The sequence below is a fragment of the Haliaeetus leucocephalus genome, unplaced genomic scaffold (genome assembly GCF_000737465.1).
Source record: "Haliaeetus leucocephalus isolate CR32 unplaced genomic scaffold, Haliaeetus_leucocephalus-4.0 Scaffold577, whole genome shotgun sequence".
In the NCBI taxonomy this organism is placed as follows: Eukaryota; Metazoa; Chordata; class Aves; order Accipitriformes; family Accipitridae; genus Haliaeetus; species Haliaeetus leucocephalus.
Window position 1 is genome coordinate 1,829,707 of NW_010973013.1, and position 20,442 is coordinate 1,850,148.

Sequence of the window (20,442 nt, forward strand, 5' to 3'; positions counted from 1 at the left end):
TGTCCCAACAAACAGTCTCTGGTATGGAGAAAATCCCAGGCTGACTTGAGGAACTGGTGGACGATGTGCAAGGGGTCAGGGCACATGCAAAACTTAACAGGTATTTTGAGATGCACTTAAAGATGATGAAAGTCAATTTGATGGTAGTAGCACAGAAATAATAAGGGTCCAGCCTCTAACACTAAGACAGCTGAAACACTTGATGTGTAACTGAATTAAGGAGGAACATCAGAAAAAATGACTACAACTATTGACACAGAACAGATGACCTAAGAAAAAGGTCAGGAAAAGTGTAGTTGATGAAGTTCAATATATTAAAATATAAGGTGGCTTGACTTTGAATTTTCAAAAAGGTTCTGGTAATTTTTTCTGAAACCTGTTAGAGCTAAAGCTATTTCTTACATATTCCTTTTCTTCCCAGTGTGTACTGGTGCAGACATGTTACAACATGCTGGTTTTATCTTCAAGAACACCATTATTCGCCTTCCCCTTTCTTCCTCAAAGCTTAACATGGGGAGGTAGGAAAAAAAGACAGAACTTCTGCATTTCTAACAGTTCCCTGTTTTATTGCAGTACATCAAAGTAGGTTAATATTAAGTGTGTTACCAACATAAAATATTGGTGGTAAGTCATTTTTACATTGTTGACTTTTCCACCTTAAATATTTCTGTGCAAAAGAATCTACATCATTGTTCTGTAGCAGAGAATCTCTTACAATGTCCCCTACAACATTGAGGGCATTAAACAAAATAGTGAGAAGAGGCAAAAAGCAGAATCTTTCCCCCACACGCACACTTGTCAGCTTTTATACTCTAAAACAAAAAAGTGATTACATCTATGCCATGCAAAACTGTACAATAATATTACAATGAAAAACCTAAAAAACATATTTTAAAAATAAATGATATGAAACTGTCATACATAAAAAGGCAGGTATAATTGCTCTGAAATACCAACACTGGTCTGTTTGTGGATTTCTTCCCTGTGGATGAGACTTTCTTAAATGCAGAATGAAAATAGGTTGTACTGAGCTGTGGCTGAAATGAAAGACAAAGTGGAGTTGAAATTTAGACTGGAAAGCCTGCAGCGGAGCAGTTTCTAGGGGTGTTTATCAAATACAGTGTCAACACAAAGCACGTGGAAGGGTGCAGTTTGTGTTAGTGCAGAAAGTTGTCCCATTTCCTCCATGGAACTAACTCCTATTAAAAAAAACCCAAAACACAGCAGAAGCTACTATGTGCCACTTTGATTCTCAGACTAAGGCTCAGGAGGTGTGGGTACTTGCACTGCAATGAATTTTATCCTTAATGTATTCATTTAAAATTAAACAGTGTGCATAAAATGGAAAAAAACCCGAGCTTCTTCTACCTAAGAGCATGTTTGTCCTGACATTCAGGGTCTGGCCATGCAAGACAACACGGTGCCAGAATCTGTTTCTGTGTTAACTGTTTTATTCTGAAAAGCTGACACGCTCTGTGAACCAGTTAGGTATAGTTAAACTACATTTCTATAAATACACTATGCTTTTTGGACTTTTTTGGTATGCCAAGACCCTTAACTTCCCTCTGCCATATACCTGAGAATAACACACCTGGCTTGTAATTTTGTCAGAATCAAATCAAGGAGATATAACATTCCTGACTTAGTTTTGAAGTTCATTAAAATGGGCAAAATGCACATTCGTAACAAGCCACAGCAACTAACTGAGAGGAAAAGCAGCAACTACTTCACCACAGCCTCAGGAATGTTTTTCTGAAACCACCAGCTGTCTTTTCCAGGTCAAAGGCAACAGAGAAGAGAATACTATAACCCTGCTTTTGGGTTGATGAAAGGTGGAAGGAAGCCACATATCTGTGTGTGCATACGTGCAGGGGAAAACTATTTACCAAACCTTTTTCATTCTATAACCTGGAATCCTTAGTAGCTGCCTGAATCTGTTCAGATCCTTTGTTGCCATCAAAAGAGAAAAAAAATGCAAAACCCCAACAACCCATATGTTTAAGCAGTGTCAAAAACGCAAACACCTTCAGTCTCAGCCAAAAGGAAAAAATCAGCTAGATACATACTGTGTACAGAGAACATATGCTACAGTCAAAAATCCAATGGGAGATTTTAAGCTCCCTGAACAAAATACAGCCCTCTAACTGTGAACTTGAAGCAATGCTACAGTGCAAAGTAGCAAACATCAAACCTTAAGAGACAACTGTGAGATACCAGTCAAGAGTCTTACAGTTCAAATGACCAAGTTACTTTTCCTAGCCCAATGAGTATTTAAAAAGCCCAACTACCGTATGCATATGTTTTCAGTGTTCATAGCAACAAAAAAAGATGAGTGCGGTTTAAAATTGAGTGTTTAACCAAATGGTCCCCAAATATATAAAACTGTTCAAGTCCTAGGACAATTTTTCAAATAAGTGATGTGGTCATTTGCTTTTCAACTGAGAGAACAGTTGCTGTTTCTCTTTTGAACAGATGCATTAAAAATGCACAGTACCAAACTAATGATTAAATACAGTAATCCTAAAGGAGACTGCCAAGGCTTAGAAATTGTGGTGTACAAACAGTGTAGGCCTGTGGAGCTCTCATCCTCTGGAGCTTAGTTTTGTAACACAGGTGACCTGTGCTCTGCCTGAAAATGTCAGGTTTTGATATCAATAGATTGCAGGCACCATAACGGAGTAAACACAGGGGTTACTCGATTTAATTGTTTGCTGTGTCATGGCTCTTTGGGTTCCATTTTCAGATAGAGCATTAGCTCAACTGCAAAAAAAAAAAAATCCACAAAAAAGATCCTGTGATCCTCTGTCAGGGGACTGTCACGCAGGCTGCTCTGTCTTAAATGACTGCTGTTTAAATGCCTTCTCTCAACATCAAAATAAGATTAATGTTTAAATACAACATACAGTAAATACAAAACTAGTCTGCAAAGGCTTTGAAAAGTGTGTGGACATACTTCACCAAAAGCAGGGAATTGTGGGGAAAAAGCAGTGGCTATACTTGAAGCAATATGCAGCCTTTAAAAAGAAGCTGATGTGGAATTTTAATAATGCCAATAACGCCCTGCCTATCTGTCCCTCAGAGAGACTGAAAACTTCTGGGAGGAATTAATTTCAAGTGCTTAGCTATTTGCTAAAGCTTTTAATATTAAATGCCAGGCTTGCAAAAGTAGTAGCTTTGAAGTGAAAACAAACAACACAACCAGCTTGCTACTCTGAAAAACCCAAACAGGAGAGAGACAGGCTTTTGATGTGATGGTTTCTAAAAAAACTTCTTGAATTCCTGTCCCAAAATAACACTGAATGAGCTTAAAACTTGGACAGGCCTCTTGATTCAGAGTAAAAGAGAAATCTTACCTAGGAGACCCAGCATGATTAAATGGATTAGATGATCTGTGTCTCATTCCCTACTTCACATTTAGATCATACCTGGAAATCACTGTATATAGTTTGAACTTACCTATAACTTCTATTAGGGAAGACAGAAACTGGAAAACGCCAAACATCTCTATGTGGGTGAAACATTATATACCGCTGACTGCAAGAATATGGAATGGTTTAATAAAAGCCATAACAAGTTTCCGAAACCCACAAAACCCAGTATTCTAAATACAAAAAGCCCTTAGATGTTTGAGTATGGTCATAGTATAAAGCCAGCAACAATACTACTGAGAAGAGAGGCTCATTTGAACACAATCCCAAATGAAAAACACATCTGCCTTCCAAACTAAAGAGAAGAGACATCTTCCTCTTACCGTCCATTTATACATTAGTCTCTCACTTTATTCTGTTGACTGCATGACCAGCTTCAGCTTTTTATTTATTTTTGCAACTTCAGTGGGCTCTGTCTTCCACTGCAATACTTTCTGCCCTCCAACCTGACCTGCTATTGGAACCAAACAGCAGGTGAGCACATAGAAACAACTGCAAATTGCACAAACCCACAGCACAGGTAGGGAGGGAGGGAGAGGAAAACCAACCTTGCCAGCATGGCAGTTGTGGGTGACTAGGCATCTTCGACTACCACAGTGTTGAACAGTGTGAGGTCAGTCTTGAAGGTTCTTCGTTGCTACAGTGACAGCATAGCCAGCCGTGGCTAGCTTTGGGCTAAGGGCACTCATTTGGCTGATGTGTATTAGCAACTAGTATTTGGTAACAACAGTAACAGTTTCTGGTTAGGGATGGTTACAGTAGATGTGGAAAACTGCTCGCTTCCGAGTTAAACCTAGTCAAAGGCTGACCCAGGGAAACAGTTTTCCTGCTGAATCCTGCTGCACTGAACTCCCTTGCCGCCTTAAGGACCTCTACTGTAGCACGCCGTAAGGTTCCTCAGCTGCACAGCTAGCACACAAGAAACCAGGGCAGCCACCTGGCTGACTGGTGCCCTTGGTTGTCAGGGCAGGGGGTTGCTTTCCAATTGTCATTTCTGCAAAGGATGGGGATTAACACGGAAGTAGGAATTATAGCTTCAGTTATGCTACCGCCAGAAGTAAAGAAACGTGAAAGTACTGCAGGGACCTCTCCCGGCAGTGCGGCGAGTGCTACGCAAAAGGAATATCTGTCCTGCAAAAGGTTTTAGGCCAGGCCTCCAAGTCTGTATATTACCGAGCATGAAAACAGGGACAACACAAATCTTAAATTAAAGGCTCTCTTAAATAAGCATCCATCTTCTGCTGCATACACAATGCTTTTTTTCTTTGAATATATACATACGTATTTTACTCTAACATCTGCGTATTTATTTAAACTCTGTACTGTAGTAAAATATGCATCATTTTAATCAATAAGGATTTGCTGGCGACAATCAGATTGACATTCAAACGTGGTGGCTGAAAGCTTTTATGTGCCTCTGACATACTGATCATTCCCCATGCAGGGGAAGGGGTCTCTGTGCTACTTTTGTACAGTACAATGAGCTATTGTATGAAAACAAAATCCCTCTGAATTTTCTCTTGTCGATACTGGTCTGGTCTACTTAAGCTACATTTTGGGAAGTGGAAGGGGGGTGGGATAAATATGTCTTTAAAAATGAAGCAGCCGTAACCACAAAAATGAAACCAATACTAATACAAATCTACAGCATCTGATATTTACCAACACCCTAGCTTTGCTCATTTGCTGCTGTCAGATCTGGGGAAGGGAGGGTGAGGCAGTGCCGAATGGTGCTGAAGACGACCAGCTTTTACCTTCCTCTGTACCCCACTCCCAGATCACTTTCAGGCAGGGAATGGGGAGGGTTAGGATGATGAAGGTGAGAACTGGAACAAGTGAAGGGGACAGCCATGGGGACAGCAAGCTGCTGTGGTGTCAAATCTGAATGCTGAAGCAGTTCATGAGTCCCAACTCACGTGGTCAGAGCTCTCCAGGGAGAGACTCTTTGTCTTGTGAGGAGAAACCGGGCTGGGAGGGCTGCTGAGGTTGGAGCTGTTCGATGCAGTAGAGTGTCTCGGAGAGTCAGAGTCCTGCAGCCCAAAGACACATAAGAACACTGGTAAGTAACACAACAGCAAGTTTGAGAGTGACTGAGGATGTCTGAGCAACAGGTGACTGTATTCAAAGGCCTCCATGTATTTTGCTTGTGTCCAAAAATACAGAGGAATTTTTTTTTTGCTCAGTATTTCCTGGTCTGGGGAGACTTAAGAGTAAGTGGTGAGATCACTCTGCTTTCAGCAGGCATAACTGACGCTGACGTAAGGACACAGCACCTGTGGGATTCTTGCAGTCTGCACATTGCTGAGGGCCTCCTGGTCAGCAGAGCGTGCAACTTCAGGTTGCCTGTGAAGCTACACTGCCTCCTGCCTTTTCACAGATTATGAGCTGAGATACTCTTACGCTAAACTGAGGAATGTTTATGGTACGGGCTTCACCACAGCTACCTCTTCTATGTCAGTCCCAAGATATTAATTCAAAGCATCCTAATCAAGTTACGCCAGCTGGATCTTCCAGAGTACAGTAGAATGCAACCACGTCTGAGTTTTGAGTCTGGGTTGACAGTTGCCTTCCAGCTTCAACTGAAAGGATATATTCGGTACCATGAAAAGCCTTGTGATCTCTAATTTTCTCACTCCTTCGTAAGAAAACAGTCTGGGGAAGTTTTGCTGGCCAACTTCAGATTGAACCCTTCCCTGTAAAACATTCTTGGAGGGACTGAGTTTAGCACTGGGCAGGACTGCAGTTCTGTCATAATGATAGTCTTGTTCTGCACAGAATATAAATTATTAAATCCAGTTTCTGCTCCAAATGAAATTATATGATAATTCTTAAATTACCTTGTTAATTTTAGGCACTGTGAGAACAAAATGTCTCCTGTGAAATGGTTACTAAAATAGGTTATGAGTCTTTGCAAATAAAGGGCAGAAGGAATATCGCCACTTCAAGCTGTGATAGGTCACTATCAAGCATATATCTCCAGGTAAGGAGTGCAGAAAGTTTTCTGCATGTTAAATACCAGGACCAGACTTGACACAGTTTGACCAAAGTCTTTTGTCAGGATAGCTTGAAATCCAGGAAATCCAAATTTTCATTGTCAGTCACTCCGAAACTTGTAGCCAAACCCATGACAGAATTCAACTTCCTCATCTTCATCAACACACGTAAATTTTCTCCTCTTTCTCCTGTCACTCACCTCTCGCTCGTAGTCCCTTGTTGGTGCATCGCTGCCTTGGTCCAGGCCACCAGAGGATAAGGAACCATCTGAGGGCGATGCCATAGGCTGACGCTTTGCTCCATAGCTACCTCCTGAGAATTCCCTCCGCAAAGCACTGCCGTTTTGTGCAGATGATCCTAAGACGCGCAGAGGAATTAAACTGTGTTACAGACACCTGCTCAAGGTACTAGACATTTGTTAGCTGTTGCTCTGGTTAGTTCTGCTTTCCTCCAGCATGTCCCAAGATGCTCAGCTCATGGCTTGCAGGCTGTGTGGGCTTTTATCTTGTCTGCTGCAGTTCTTCCTAGGGATTCTGTGGTCCCTCCCTTGGCATGTCAGCATTAGCACACTTTACCCAGCACAGACACAGTCACTATGTTCCCAACAAAGATGGCCATTGTAGAAACTGCTGTGATGCAGCCTAGTTCCAGTGGCCTCTTTCCCAGGGAGTAGGTGGGTTGTACCAGCAGGTACAGGCTACAGCAGACACACGCGCTTCCTGCAAGCAGTTGGCAATGTGCAGCAAATGCGGCGTATGCCACAGGAAGGGAAAAAAACTAGAAAAGTTGGGACACTAGTCTTGCCTCTATTTTCACATGGTCCATTATTTAGTCACTTGCCTGGTCTAAGTACAGGTCACTGTGCTGACTCTGACACACAAAGGCAGTGCGGCAGCACTAGGAAAGGTGTTTCAAATTCAGTGCAGCTCTTCCATACCAGTAGCCAGTTTTCTATTGCTTTCTCTTTGCACTAGCAGCAAGAGAGGCATCAAGAGCTCTACACAGTTCAGCAATGAAGTTAATAACCATGGAGCTTGTGAAAAACTTGCCACTGTTTTAAAACACTTAAACAGCAGCAAGGTAGCCCCAAGGGTAAGAATGTAATTTTAACTCTAATGTCAGTTTTAAAAATTTGACAAATTACAACTCAAAAGGGACTCTCAAAAGTGCTAGCTGCTTATTCATGTGCTCCTTTGAAAGCAAGATTAGAACACTGTGCTTTCCCTCAATAGGAAGAGAGTCGGCCATCACTTCTGAAAATCCTGTCTAGTGACAGCATGATAGAAGCAAATGCAAGCAGCCCTTTCCCTAAAATACTTGTGCATAGACCCCAAGCAACACAGTTTTGTTTGCTTACGTGCTGCTAACCCGCTGCTTGCGCTCATCGATCGTCCTGGTTCTGTGCGGGATTTTGTGATCGATGGGATACTAACAGAGCCACTGAATACGGTCCGACTTTCCTGAGGCCGAAGATTCTGCAATGCAGACACACACAACGACATGTTTACTTATTGACTGCTGGCTCAACCTTGGATTTTATGAAGTAAGGCCCCAAAACACATTAAAACCCCAACCTTACCAGAGCTGAATTATCTGCAGCAAGTCAGCAAAATTTGCAAAATAATATTCTGCAGTTTAGTGCAGAGACTGGAAGCAACACAACGTGATAGTGAAGTGCTGAATTACATGGACATATGCAGACAACTGAAAGAGTATGTCTAATAATTCAAGAATTTCCTTGAAAGTATGGTTTGCAAGCCTAATTAAGCTGCTGTAAATATATTCAAGTAATATCACATAATGCATTCTTTCTGAACACAAGCTTCCAAGGTTCTTAATAGAATTTCTCTCTTTGATGCCATCATTTGTGCCATGCATGTGTAACTTTATACAATAACCATGTTAATCCCTAATGCCTGCAGAGTTATGAACACATAGTGGATCAATCCGTATTTCAATTACGTATGTAATTCCAAAGGCATTAACAGCATTACTCCAGACCTACACCAGTTGAGTCAAAATGAGAATCAGCCTCCTGTTTTCAGCCTACTCAAAGAGGATGACCAGAGCACATGCCACTGTTTTTCTACATATTTTGATTATCGCTGCTGTTTTGCACCCCGAGAGTTCCAGTGTGATTTTCTACATTGGTAAGTTACTGGGCTGAAGTGGTTCTTTACTGAGAGAACAGATAAAACAGTTTCTCTGCTTGGATAGGGTAGTTCCCTGAACATAAATTGTCTTTAAAAGAAGGGATAAGAGTACTTTGAAGTGAGTTCTGGGAGATTTTATTTCTGCTTCTGTTATCTTACAGCTGACCTTAGGGGAAAAGGCTTCTCAGCTTATTTAGCCCCTCTCTGTATATGAGTTGGCTTCTTCGCTCAGAGGGACTTTCTAATGCCCTTATGTATCACTCAATCTCTGGCTAAATATGAGACTTCATCCTGCTCCTAATATGATTTGCACTATGAAGTCATTAGCATTAATTAGAATTAGGTTTAGGGAACCTTTACAGATGCAGAATGTGAAAAGAACTGCAGGTAGCTCTGAGCATTACTTTATTTCCACTTTACCAAACACCCCCTGCAATAACTGTTAATTTCTTCCTATTTATATTTAATTATTTCCCCATCCTCACTCTGAGGTAAAGTAGCTACACATAAAACAACAGTTGCAATTGCAATGCCTTCTTAAGCTAGGATGTTATGGAACCTTCAGACCAGAACAAAGATTCCACCCCCTACAAGGGTATTCTCAGAAACCCTCAGATACTACCCATTTCTCTATCTGTAAATGGAGCCTTTGTAATGAACAGATTTTATACAGTTCAGAGTTTATAATTGTTACCAACCTGCTGTCAAATCCAGTCTTACAATGATCCTTTGAGTCATTGCTATAACAGACCCCTTTGCTCTTACAGTCAACCCTTTGCTTCTCATTCTCCCAGTGGGCTGAAATGGCTGATTTTTAACATGTAACAAACAAGAAAGAATTAAAATCTCTCCTCCTGTTTCCAGATCTCTCTCAAACACCAGCAAAAGAGAATCAGAAACCTTACCAATGAAAAAGTCCTGCTTAATTCTCCCCTCATCCATTGCTGCACTCTTCTCAATGAGGATTTATACCTAAAGGCTTAAAAAAGTCTCTTAAATCATTTTTGGGGTCATACTGCTGTCTCTTGCTTACCTTCCTCCCCACCCCACCCCCTTTTTTTTAAATGTGAACAACCAGCCTACTTTGTAGCACAAAATACTAAATTTCTGCTCCTGTGTCCTTCACCATGCAATAAACAATCCGAGTTACAGATAAGAGTGTGAGCATCCTGGCTGTATGAAGGCTCCCCTGACAATACACAAAAGAACTAATGGGCTAAGGAGTAAGTTACTGCTGTGTTCTGTGAAACAAAGGAAAGCTAAGCGCAGCACCATGCAAACGTGTGCACTGTGGTTAGTACACCGCAGTTGCAAGGAATGTCTTTTGTACTTGTATAAACCTACAATGGTTCATTTTGCAAAGAGAATAATTATGTTTAATGATAAGGTGATTAACCTCCTTAACAGTGACTGAGCAGACAACATACAGGCATCAGGGGAAGGAGGGAACAGGTGGGTGTATGAAAAAGACTCATTTATTTTAATAGTGTATTCTAATGATGATTATTTTTCATTATCTCAGTTTGCAAAGTCCATGTAATTCCTAGTAGAAAGTTTCTCCACAAAGCAAATCTTTCATTGCTCTTCGTTCTAAAAATAAAATAAGCACATGCCAGAGACCCTGGCATTTTGGACCAAAACCCCTGGAAGTTATATGCACATGATGCAGAAAGGGGATTCAAAGAAAAATAAATGGCGGTTATTAGCAGTAGTTATAAAGCAGTAAAACACAGCAAGTTAAAAACAAAAGAAAAAAAAAAAAAGAAACTTGAGCTTGCTTTAAGTAAAGAGAGAGACAAAAACCCCTCATTTAGAGCAACAATTCAAATCCTAGCAGGAAAATTCATCCCCACTGCTGAACCAAGTGGAGAAAGGTGAGAGGGGAAAAAAAAAAAATCAGCAGCAGAGAAGCTGCTTGCTGAACGAAGTTAATCACTGTGAAATAGGGTGAAAGACCCAAATTAGTTCAGTGCATCCCATTCCCAGTCAGAGAATGGAGCTGCTGTGGAGTTGTGGGTTATGTACGTGCAATCGCTGCTGTGCTCGCAGCTCTGCAGTGTTACAGAGCCTCAGCTCTCACACTCACACTAACTGCTCCCACGCTGCCTTCTCAGGCTGTGGGGCGAGAACATACATATAGGGTCTAACTAAACAGTTATGACACCTATAGGAAATTGTTTGCCTATGTTTCTCTGTCCGTCATGCTGCTTGTTGTTGTTTTGGGTTTTTTGTTTTAGTGTTCTGTTCATTACATTATAAACCTGAGCTTTTAATTCTTCCATTAAATAATATGACAGAATCTAAAAGCCTACTTTAATGGGCCATTGCCATTTTTCAACTTCCCTATGGATTCCATGCTGTTTTGGTTCCCATATCCCATCTGTACTTGGGACCACAGTCCCCTTGGAGGGAACGCTACCCTTCTTAAACTAAAATCTCCAAACACAAAGGGAGGATGGACAGACATGAAACCAAAACTCACAGCCTTGCTCTCCATATAGCTTGCAGCATCTCTACCCTCAAGCCACAAAGGAAACAAATGCTTTTCTTCATACAAGACTAAACCTCTAGTGCTCCAAGGACCCAACGGGTACAAGACCTTGACGCTCCAGGTTGCCCACTTCACTTTTTTTCTCCAATTTATGCTAGTAGGCTGCAACATTAGGATGAAGGATGCTCCTTAAGCAAAAATTAAGAGTTATTGTCTGAAACACCAGGGTTCATTCCTTACTGATCCCAGGGAGACTACTCACATGGAGAGTGGGTCACAGTCCGGTGATACATCACTGCATATTGAACACAGAACACTTTATAGCACAGTTGGATTAAAAAAAATAATTGTTAAAACCAGAACTGAAATACAGCTTCAATGACCCTATAGTGACCCTCTAAGAGAAGAACAACTTTCAATTCAGCTTTTTTGCATTTCAATAGAGCATTCCTCTTGTGCATTTGCATCTCTCCTCCTACCAGAAAAGCCAGGGTGGATGCAGAGCTGTCATCACAGGGCACGTTTTACAAAATGCTGCAACTTCATTTTTGAATATTAATGGTTGTGACAATTGGGACTTCACAACAGTGACACATGACCAGACACATGACGTGACCAGTCAAAGCTTAGGTGTGCAGATTTGTTTTGGAGCCATATAGAAGAGATTAATTTTCCTCCTGCATTTTTAAATTCTCTCTAGGGTTGTATGGAGGTACGTATCCAAGAACCTTCCTGGTGATAGGGATCTAGAGCAGCAACCAAAAGGCACTCAAAGCAGTCTGGCAGTGAAGGTTTGCCATGCATGTCTGAAGGGTGTCCAAAGACCACGGAAACCAACAGCAGTGTTTCCATTACAGCAACAGACATGGGTCAGACCCATACAAACCCTGAGCAACCAACCACCGACACATACATCTGCCTCACAGATTATTCCTCATTTATCTGCGAATCTGGCCCAAGCAGAACTGCAGGCCACAGCACAGTACACAATTACAATGCACAGCATGTACTTGTGTGCCTGTTTTCATATGGCTTGTATTTCTATAGGACCTAGCAACCCCCACATAGTCAGACCAGGATGCACAATACAAGAAAAAAGAAAAGACCACTTCCATTCCCCCAACTTACACTCCAACTGGAAGGGTATCTACAGAACACTATCCTACCTCAGCCTCTGCTTAAAGCTATCAGGATTAAGAGGATCTACATCAGCAAGTTGCCATCATCTTTAGTTTTTGATTTTGCTTGTACATGTTCTAACTTCACTTATTTACTTTAAGTAGAAACTGTCTGAGGTACAACCTGTCTCTCTCTCAATTTGTGTACAGTACTGTGTAAAAATTCTTGCATTCTACATGATTTCATCGTAAACAAAGAGTTTGAAAGTTTCGTGCAACACAGACAGATCCAGAACCTTTTCCTAAGGCAACCTGATACACAGCATCCCACTACTGACTGCTGGAGGATGAACACTGTGGAACAGAGAACTCATCATTCAAAATTCCCACATCCTTCCTGGTGATTAAAAATGCTATTCTCGTAGCAAAACGTTCTAAAAATGCTATTCTCATAGCAAAAGGTTCAGCCCAGTTGTTATACATTTCTTACAGCCATGACATATCTGTTTCTTGGCATGTCAGAGCTGTGGAAAGACCACAGCTGATAGCAGAAAATAAATCAATTGGGACAGAAGAAAGTTAAGGGGTGAAGGAAACCGCTTACAAGGGTTTTTCTCCCATGTTAATAGCCAGGCAAAAGGAAAACCACACAATGTTAGTAGAGTGAACACCTGACTCAGCCGTTCATACCCTCAGAGTCATAAAGTCTGGAGTACCGAGGACAGAGCGTGGAGGTGGGGAAAATGCAGGGTTTATGGAATCGTAAGAGAGGAATTTTTCAGCTGAATTAACAGTCATGTGGTAGATGTGCTCAAAGTTGCTCGGAGAGGAGATCAGACGGGAGTGATGATGAGGGAATTGATAAGGGGAACGCTGCTATCAAAGACAACAGAGAGAGAAAGCAATGAAGGATGGTTGTACAGGTTACATCGGCAACAGCAGTCCACAAGAGCAGTCAAACACAAAAGGACAGCCAGACAGCAACCCTGCTTGCCCATCAACACACAGGTTCTTACATTGTCACCCCCAGTCCTCTGAGCACCTTCCTTACATGGTGTCATATGGGCCTGCCGCCCTTGCTGTTGCTAAAACATTAAAAACAAATAAAACTTTTAACTCATTAGGAATCGATTCTAATATTTATTATTATTTGATATTTCAAAGAGCACCACAGTTGTAAAAGGTGCTTTACAGACAGTTGAGAAGCATCAGTTCCCTGCCTTGAGGAGCTTACAATCTAAAATAGACATAACACAAACAAAGGAAGGTGAACACAGGTGAGATGGTGTGGGGAGAAGAAAAGATGAGAATACACAACAGTTAAAGATTGTAAGAGATTTCCTTCTGTTATTCATGCATTTTAGTGATTCCATTAAAATTAAGTATCACCCGTACAACAAACACAGAGTATTTCTAAAGGGAGGGAACAGTGTTTGGACAGGATAGGGACACGTGGGAAAGTGAACTGGTTAGTGTCAGACAACTGGGACAATCTACTCTGCTGTAGACAGATGAGACAAGGCCTATGTCCTTCTGCACACTCACTTAATCCTCACAGTGCTTTAGCAATGAAGGGACTTTGCACTGCCGTCTCTGCGTTGCAGAAGACTAGGCCCTTAGCAGATAAGGTGCAAAAGTATTGGGAAATTCAAATGTTTTTAACAGGTCAACTCAGCAATGTGCTCCCAAAGTGTGACGTAAAGAAAGAGAGGGGAGAAATAATCCTGCAAATCAAACAGAAGTCACTTCTAATTTATCTCTACAAAATGTGCTGACATGAGTGCTCTTATAAAGTAATCTAAATCAAGATTTAATGGAAGAGTGTTTCAAGGCTCAGTCTCCCTCCCTGTGTCATCTGTACGTGTTCACCAGGTCAGCCTGCAAGGGGATGGTTTGCCCAACGCCCACCAGCAAATCAGAACACCTTTTCTAACTTCTAACTTTCTCTTCCCCTTGTCCAACTGATTTCATCACCTTAAAACTAACAGAGCTGAGTAACATTAGAAATGTTACGACTTAAAAAAATAAAATATGGTAAAAATACAGCTTACCCCTCTGCTAAACCTAAGGCACTACTTTTTGTATGTGGAACGTATTAAGTCTGGAAGAACATTAAGTCACATCCCAATACATATTACCAAACATTATTGTTATGGTTCTCTTAATTTCAGCTGGTAAAATCCAACTTTTTTTTTCCAAACACACAGTTATTATGAGGCTTTGCATGTTAACCAAAACATCAATTACCACATTATGGCATATAAGACATAATATATATTAAATTGTTATTAGTAAGTTTAGCAGCATCTAAATATCAGTACAAGAAGCCACCATTCCAAGAATGGTCCAGGAAAGCAGACTTTGCTAGTTATCTGCTCAGCAAAGCCAGCTACGTTCCTAAAAGCCAATAAGGGAGAAAAGGGAGTCTCTAAAATCACAAGCTAAAAAGCAGAGGGTAGGCCAGCTGCAGACCATGAAAATATTTAGCCAGCATTCATGAATGTGAAAAAGCCACAATATGGCAACATTTTTCAAATGATCCTCCATGGAACTTTCCCCATGGACTCCACCATTAGATGCATGCATGCATGGGGTTCCCACTTTCTTTAAAGAATACCAAATATGGATAAGTATTCATTTACTATAAAAGTTTCTCATTTGAAACAAGCAAAGCTTCACACATCATCTAGAATGGAAGTATAATGGCTCATGTATAATGAGGTCAAACTGAAGCATAATGTTCAAATATAATGGCAGTCAAGACTAGCTTTTGTATGTAAAATACGTAGGCATGCAGAATATGAAAGCAAAATCAATCCTGTACATCTGATGTACACAGAGAGGTGGTCTGTGCTGCAGTAAGTGCAGTTCCAGATTTCAGATCTTCACTACAAAGGAGCATCCACGATAAAGTGGCTTCAAGGGACAAGAGGGCAGAAGGGAGGCCAGACTGTACGGCCAGTTAATTGGTGACAGGCTGCTAGGGAAGAAAAACATGTAAATAAGTTTGGGGATATACTAACAGGAATGATTCTAAATTGTACAAAGCAAGACAATGACCCAGATCTAGCACCCACATCAATAAAATACAAGTATGTACTGATCATGGCTCTGTTAATAGCAAACAAGAACTTCTGGTTTCTGTTATGTTGTAGCCCACAAACTTGCTTGTCAAAGCCAGACCCCTAAGTAGCTGCTCACCACGAAGACAGATGAAAGTTTACAATTGCCTGATAACCTCTAGTATTTTCTCTCTTAACTCTGATCTCACTCTGAGCCTTGGGCATGTTCATTTATGCCCAAACATAGGGCTATACTGAAGTCAAGGGTGTCCATTCACAGAGAAAACAACGTGGGACTAGGCTGAGAGACTGCAATTTGCCATAAACATATCTCATTCATGTCACGTGCCTCTTGCATACCAAGACCTTGGAAACAATGCACAGAGGAAGCATCTTTCCCCCTTGTGTGGCTGCATCAGCAAGGGCGATCATGCAGACAGATACATTACACATACGTAGGCATCTGATACAACACATCAAATAGCCTGAAAGAGTTTAAAACATTCCATTTATCCAATTTTCATTTTGTACATTTACAATACAAAATACAATACTCTCTAAAGCTGGTCTTACAAAAGACATCATTAAGAACAGTAGTGGGGAGAGAGCAAGGAAGCTCCCATTGGCCCTGCATCCACCAGGCAGTTATGCCACGGGTTAAGGCAGCACAAGTGTATGTCCCCTCCTGCCCACTGACGTATCGCAGCCCAGCCACGCAAGGGCCATTGCTACCAGTTCTAATTCTGTGCTTCATTCAGTTTTTGGCACTTCCCTTGAAAAAGACAGCACAGGCCAGTTAGTGGGACTGCAGAGATCAAGTGAATATGTATATATTCATAAATAAATATAAATACATACATACATATATAAATACATACATACATATATAAATTGCCATTTGCTTTATAAAGTTCATCCATGGATGCTAGATAAAAGCTAGGCTGAGCTGGCTATTTAGTTTGTGACTATCTCATCCAACACAGATTAAAATACCTACTCTCTATTAAAACCTATTTATTACTAAGGACCCTTCTGCCTATGTAGCCATTTACTGACTTCAGTGAAAGCTCATGCTGGATAAACAAATTTATCAGTATCAGTAGGTCCAGCCAAATTTGAAATTGCTCAAATAAGTCTGAAGAAATTGCAAATAAAGAGGCCCACTCCATTCTTTCATACACTTTCTGCATTCCAGTATCTCATAAAAAAAGAAGCTCTATCACCTAAAATAGTTGGATGAAGAGAATTTGAGAAAACTATTAGTCTTGCGCTACTTGTTCCCCCTAGTGGTAGCCCTCTTTAAATGCAAAAATATATTTTATCATCTGCTTTCATAAACAGAAATCGGCATTTGCAAAGTAAAATGCTGTAATCTTTCTCATTTAAAAATAAAATACTTTTTCTTCTGAAACATACTAATCTATTTAAAAATACAAAGAAGATGTTCCAACTGCAAAATCATCACACCTGCTAAGAAGCACAAAAAAAAAAAGCTATCCACCTTTTTGGAACAAGGTATGAATCTAGTGAAATAATTCTATGTCCTTGTAAACCACCATATAGATGAACTGTACACAGGGTTGGATGAGTATTCTTTACCTTGTGTACTGATTCTTCAGGAAATGTCCTCTATTTCCATCCTCTCTTTTAATGATAAATTTATCTTTAAAACAAAACATTAGACTCAATACATAACATCACATGCACGCAGTAACTCCTTCTCTTCTATTTTTGTGCCTGAGAAACAAAGTAGGTAGTTTGGAACAGACTAAATGAAAACTCAGTCCAGCCAAATACCTTACAGGAAGCTGTTGGAAAAGAAAAAGCTACCTAGACCAAAGTAGCTCTTGACAGAACATTTATTTCCTAATCTCAAGTTACACTTTCGAATTCACGCATTTTCAAGTCCTATGATTGACACAATTCTGTACCCATTAAGTTAGGAATACAACTACAATATGATATTGCAAGGAGCTGTTGGAAAAATACACGTCAAATTTGCTTTATCTGCAGTGACATCTCCCAGCATTAAGACTGATACCTACTTGCAAAAAGCAGTTTTTAATACTAACTTTAAAAAGAAGCTGCAGCAGTGGAACAAGTGCAGAAATCAATTCTATATTGTACACATTTTCTAATGTCTTCTCATCACTTTTAAGTGTGGAAAGTGACTCATACAAAATGTCGTATCGATTGGTGAGAAGCAAAGTACCAGTCCTAACTTCAAATATGACCTTTGAGCTAATACAAGGCTTGCGTAATTAGAATGAATTCAAAGCTAAAAGCCATTTAGAGATGACATAGCTGAAGAAATATTAATCCATGTAAGTCTAGAAAATCCCCTTCAATAGACAAAATCATTCCTCATTTTACACTTGCCAGATTTGGGGCTTGATTAAGAGTCCTTGCAGCTTTTGATTCCCATGAACTTTCAACTACTGATGGTGTGAAATGGGATGTCTTTTGCCCTGCCTTTAGCAGTAGCAGATTATTTTCTCTGCTTGAGAAGAGCCAGAAATATTTTAAGTTACCCCCCAGAAATGGAAAAAGTAAATAAAGATTCTGATCTACATCCTGCCCTGAAACCAATTATCATTCCTTCTTTAACATTAGATGTACGTATACTCACATCCAGGTAAGATAAACACTACCTGCCAACTTCCCTTGGATGTGTCATGTATTTTCTAGAAGCAGCTCCTTCATTATTTATTCATTTATAAACACACACACACACACACAGAGTTGTTTTTTGCTCAATTGCACTGAATGTATTTGTTATTGAGAGGTTTCTCTGAGTGTCTCTAGTATGAGATTTAAAGAAAATCATTTCCTTTCCTTCCATATTCTCATCTAAGGAAAACACAGTGCCAGAAGGGCTCATGTACAATGCGTAGCCTTTACGATAAAGTGTAACATAAAAGTACTATTTGCTGCAAAAGTGAGGTAAAATGAGTATCCGAAGACCAGAGATTATGCTCCTAAGCTCCTAAACTAGTGCAACTGCATGGCACACTTTATTTTCCAGTCTTACTGTTGTTTCCTCTGGGCTTTTCAGCATCTGAAAATACCAATTTCAGCATCAACTTCCTGCTTTCTGCACAAACTCCAAGTAATAACAATTACCATTTTAGACAGCACTTCTGTACTAATCCCTATGTCTTACGGTGGTACTCATATCATCTGTTTGATATCATATAATCTGATCTTTCTTACAGAGGTAATTAGCATCTTTTGAATCACATCTGTGTCATCGTAGACGAGTTGAGAAAACAATACAGAACACACAAACAAGATGCTCAAGGTAGCTTGAAGCAAGCAGTATGATACTCTCCTGTGAACAAAATAATTTATTGGTCTTTAGCTCATCAAAAATTTCAGTAACTTCCAGGTGAGCATTTCCTACATAAGGTTTTGTGGAAACGAACATGTGTGTGTGCTATTACATGGCTTCTTTTTCCATTTTTCAACTTAAAAGGTTAATTTTTATGTAAGAAGTTCTGTTTCATTGAGACTAGTTAAATTGGAGAGAAAATGAAAATAGCATCTTTGGAATGGAAAGAAATTTGGGCACTATACACTATTAAACTGCTACAGTTCCACTGTCTGAGGAAAAGAGGCTGTAAAGAGATAGGCTAAGATGGAGTTAAAGATGGGAAGAGAAGAAAGGAATTGAACTACAGTTCACGGAGAAAGGAATTTCTCTTTCCATTCCACAAAGAATACAGGCCCAAATCCTCTTAATTTTGTCCTTTCATATAGGTCATAAAAATGATCATCAACACCGAGAGGCCAACCTGCCTTAAAACCCAGGAGGCATTAGCCACTCCTCCTCCTCCCCTCGATGCTTAAGTGTCATCCTCTTTGTTTAAATTTTATCACATACAGCAGAGCATGTTCAGCTCCATTTCCCTAGTAACACTGCTCCTGATACGAAATACATCAACACTCTGAATATACATTTAAAATTGTACTTCTCTTTCTCTCACTTATTTGCAGCCTATGTTGCAGTCAGTCACTCTCACATGTACTTTTGTACTTACCATTGGAAGGTCTTTGAGAATCTGTATACCATCTCCTGGACCCATATGTGCTATGTGGTTAAAATTAGTTGGGTTAGAAATTAATTTATTTCTCATTTCTGGATCACGTAGCATCTCCCTGGAAGAGAAAATACTTTGTTTAGATGTTTCATTCGATGTAAGGACGGACATTTATAAAACATGTACAGCTTTGATTATCAGCTACTTTTAAATGGAAATTAACTATTTAACCATCTTAACAGTGATAAACCCTTGCTATCAGCACTGGCATGGACAAGCCTCCGGCTTGAAGAGGAGGCAAGGGGCCAGAAGAAAAGAATGCTGTTTACAGGCTAACAGCCCGCACCCAGTAGTTACTAACGTTTAAAGAATATACAACCACTATGAGCTGATAAAAAGCTCTGTAAGATGAGTAAAAGCAGAACTCATTTGTGATGTATTACGAAGTGGAGATGAAAATGAAGTACCAAATATGAAAATAGAATTAAAATAATACTGCAGTACCTTTCTCAGTCTGTGGTCAGAATTAAAAGCTCTTCAAAATGGCAAGGATGCATTTCAGAACTCAGAATAAATAACATTTTAAAAGACCAAACCGCAATCAGCTCAGAAAAGGCAAGGACAAGAACTGGAATTTTATCTCCACTGTACACAGCTGTTACTTTTCTTAGAGCCAAAAAGAAAGGAAAGCTGGGAGCCAACCACCGGTGGAAGACGTTGGAAGTTAGAAAACTGAAATACTCAGTTCTTGGAGTGTAGCTTAGCACAGTAGCAGGTCATCTTTAGTGAGTGATAGCAAATGGTCAGTAACATCCTCTGTGAACTCTGTGAGTAGTGCAGACCTATTTTTATTGCCATTTAGGAAAGTAATTGTGGCCTGTTAAAGACTTCTATTAGAAACACATCCTGAAGTCCTATGTTCTCTGAAGAGGTGAGTTTTCTGAGATTTACAGAATGTTTATGTAGTTAAATCTATAAATCAAAAAAGCAGATGCCTTGGAATACTGCTGAGAGTAGAATTGCCTTCAGAAAGAAAAGCAGAACCAGAGTCTGAAAGTAATTAATCCATATGTATAGTTAGCAATGTAATCCCCTTTTACAAAGTGTTTATTACAGATCTTTATATATACAGTATATATGCACACCTATGTACCTA

The 20,442-nt window shown here is 40.1% G+C and overlaps 1 protein-coding gene across 1 annotated transcript in view; it reads right to left on the reverse strand.

The window, feature by feature from the left end:
- Positions 1 to 4,712: 4,712 nt before the first annotated feature.
- The window catches only part of CDC42BPA (CDC42 binding protein kinase alpha (DMPK-like)), a 186,253-nt gene continuing 170,523 nt past the window's right edge, over positions 4,713 to 20,442 (reverse strand). The window contains exons 35-38 of the mRNA XM_010577747.1: positions 19,287 to 19,404; positions 7,780 to 7,897; positions 6,622 to 6,779; positions 4,713 to 5,458 (exon numbers count right to left, since the gene is read on the reverse strand). Of these exons, the coding sequence (XP_010576049.1) occupies positions 5,327 to 5,458; positions 6,622 to 6,779; positions 7,780 to 7,897; positions 19,287 to 19,404 (526 nt within the window). The 3' untranslated portion in view covers positions 4,713 to 5,326. The remainder of the gene's footprint in view (positions 5,459 to 6,621; positions 6,780 to 7,779; positions 7,898 to 19,286; positions 19,405 to 20,442) is intronic.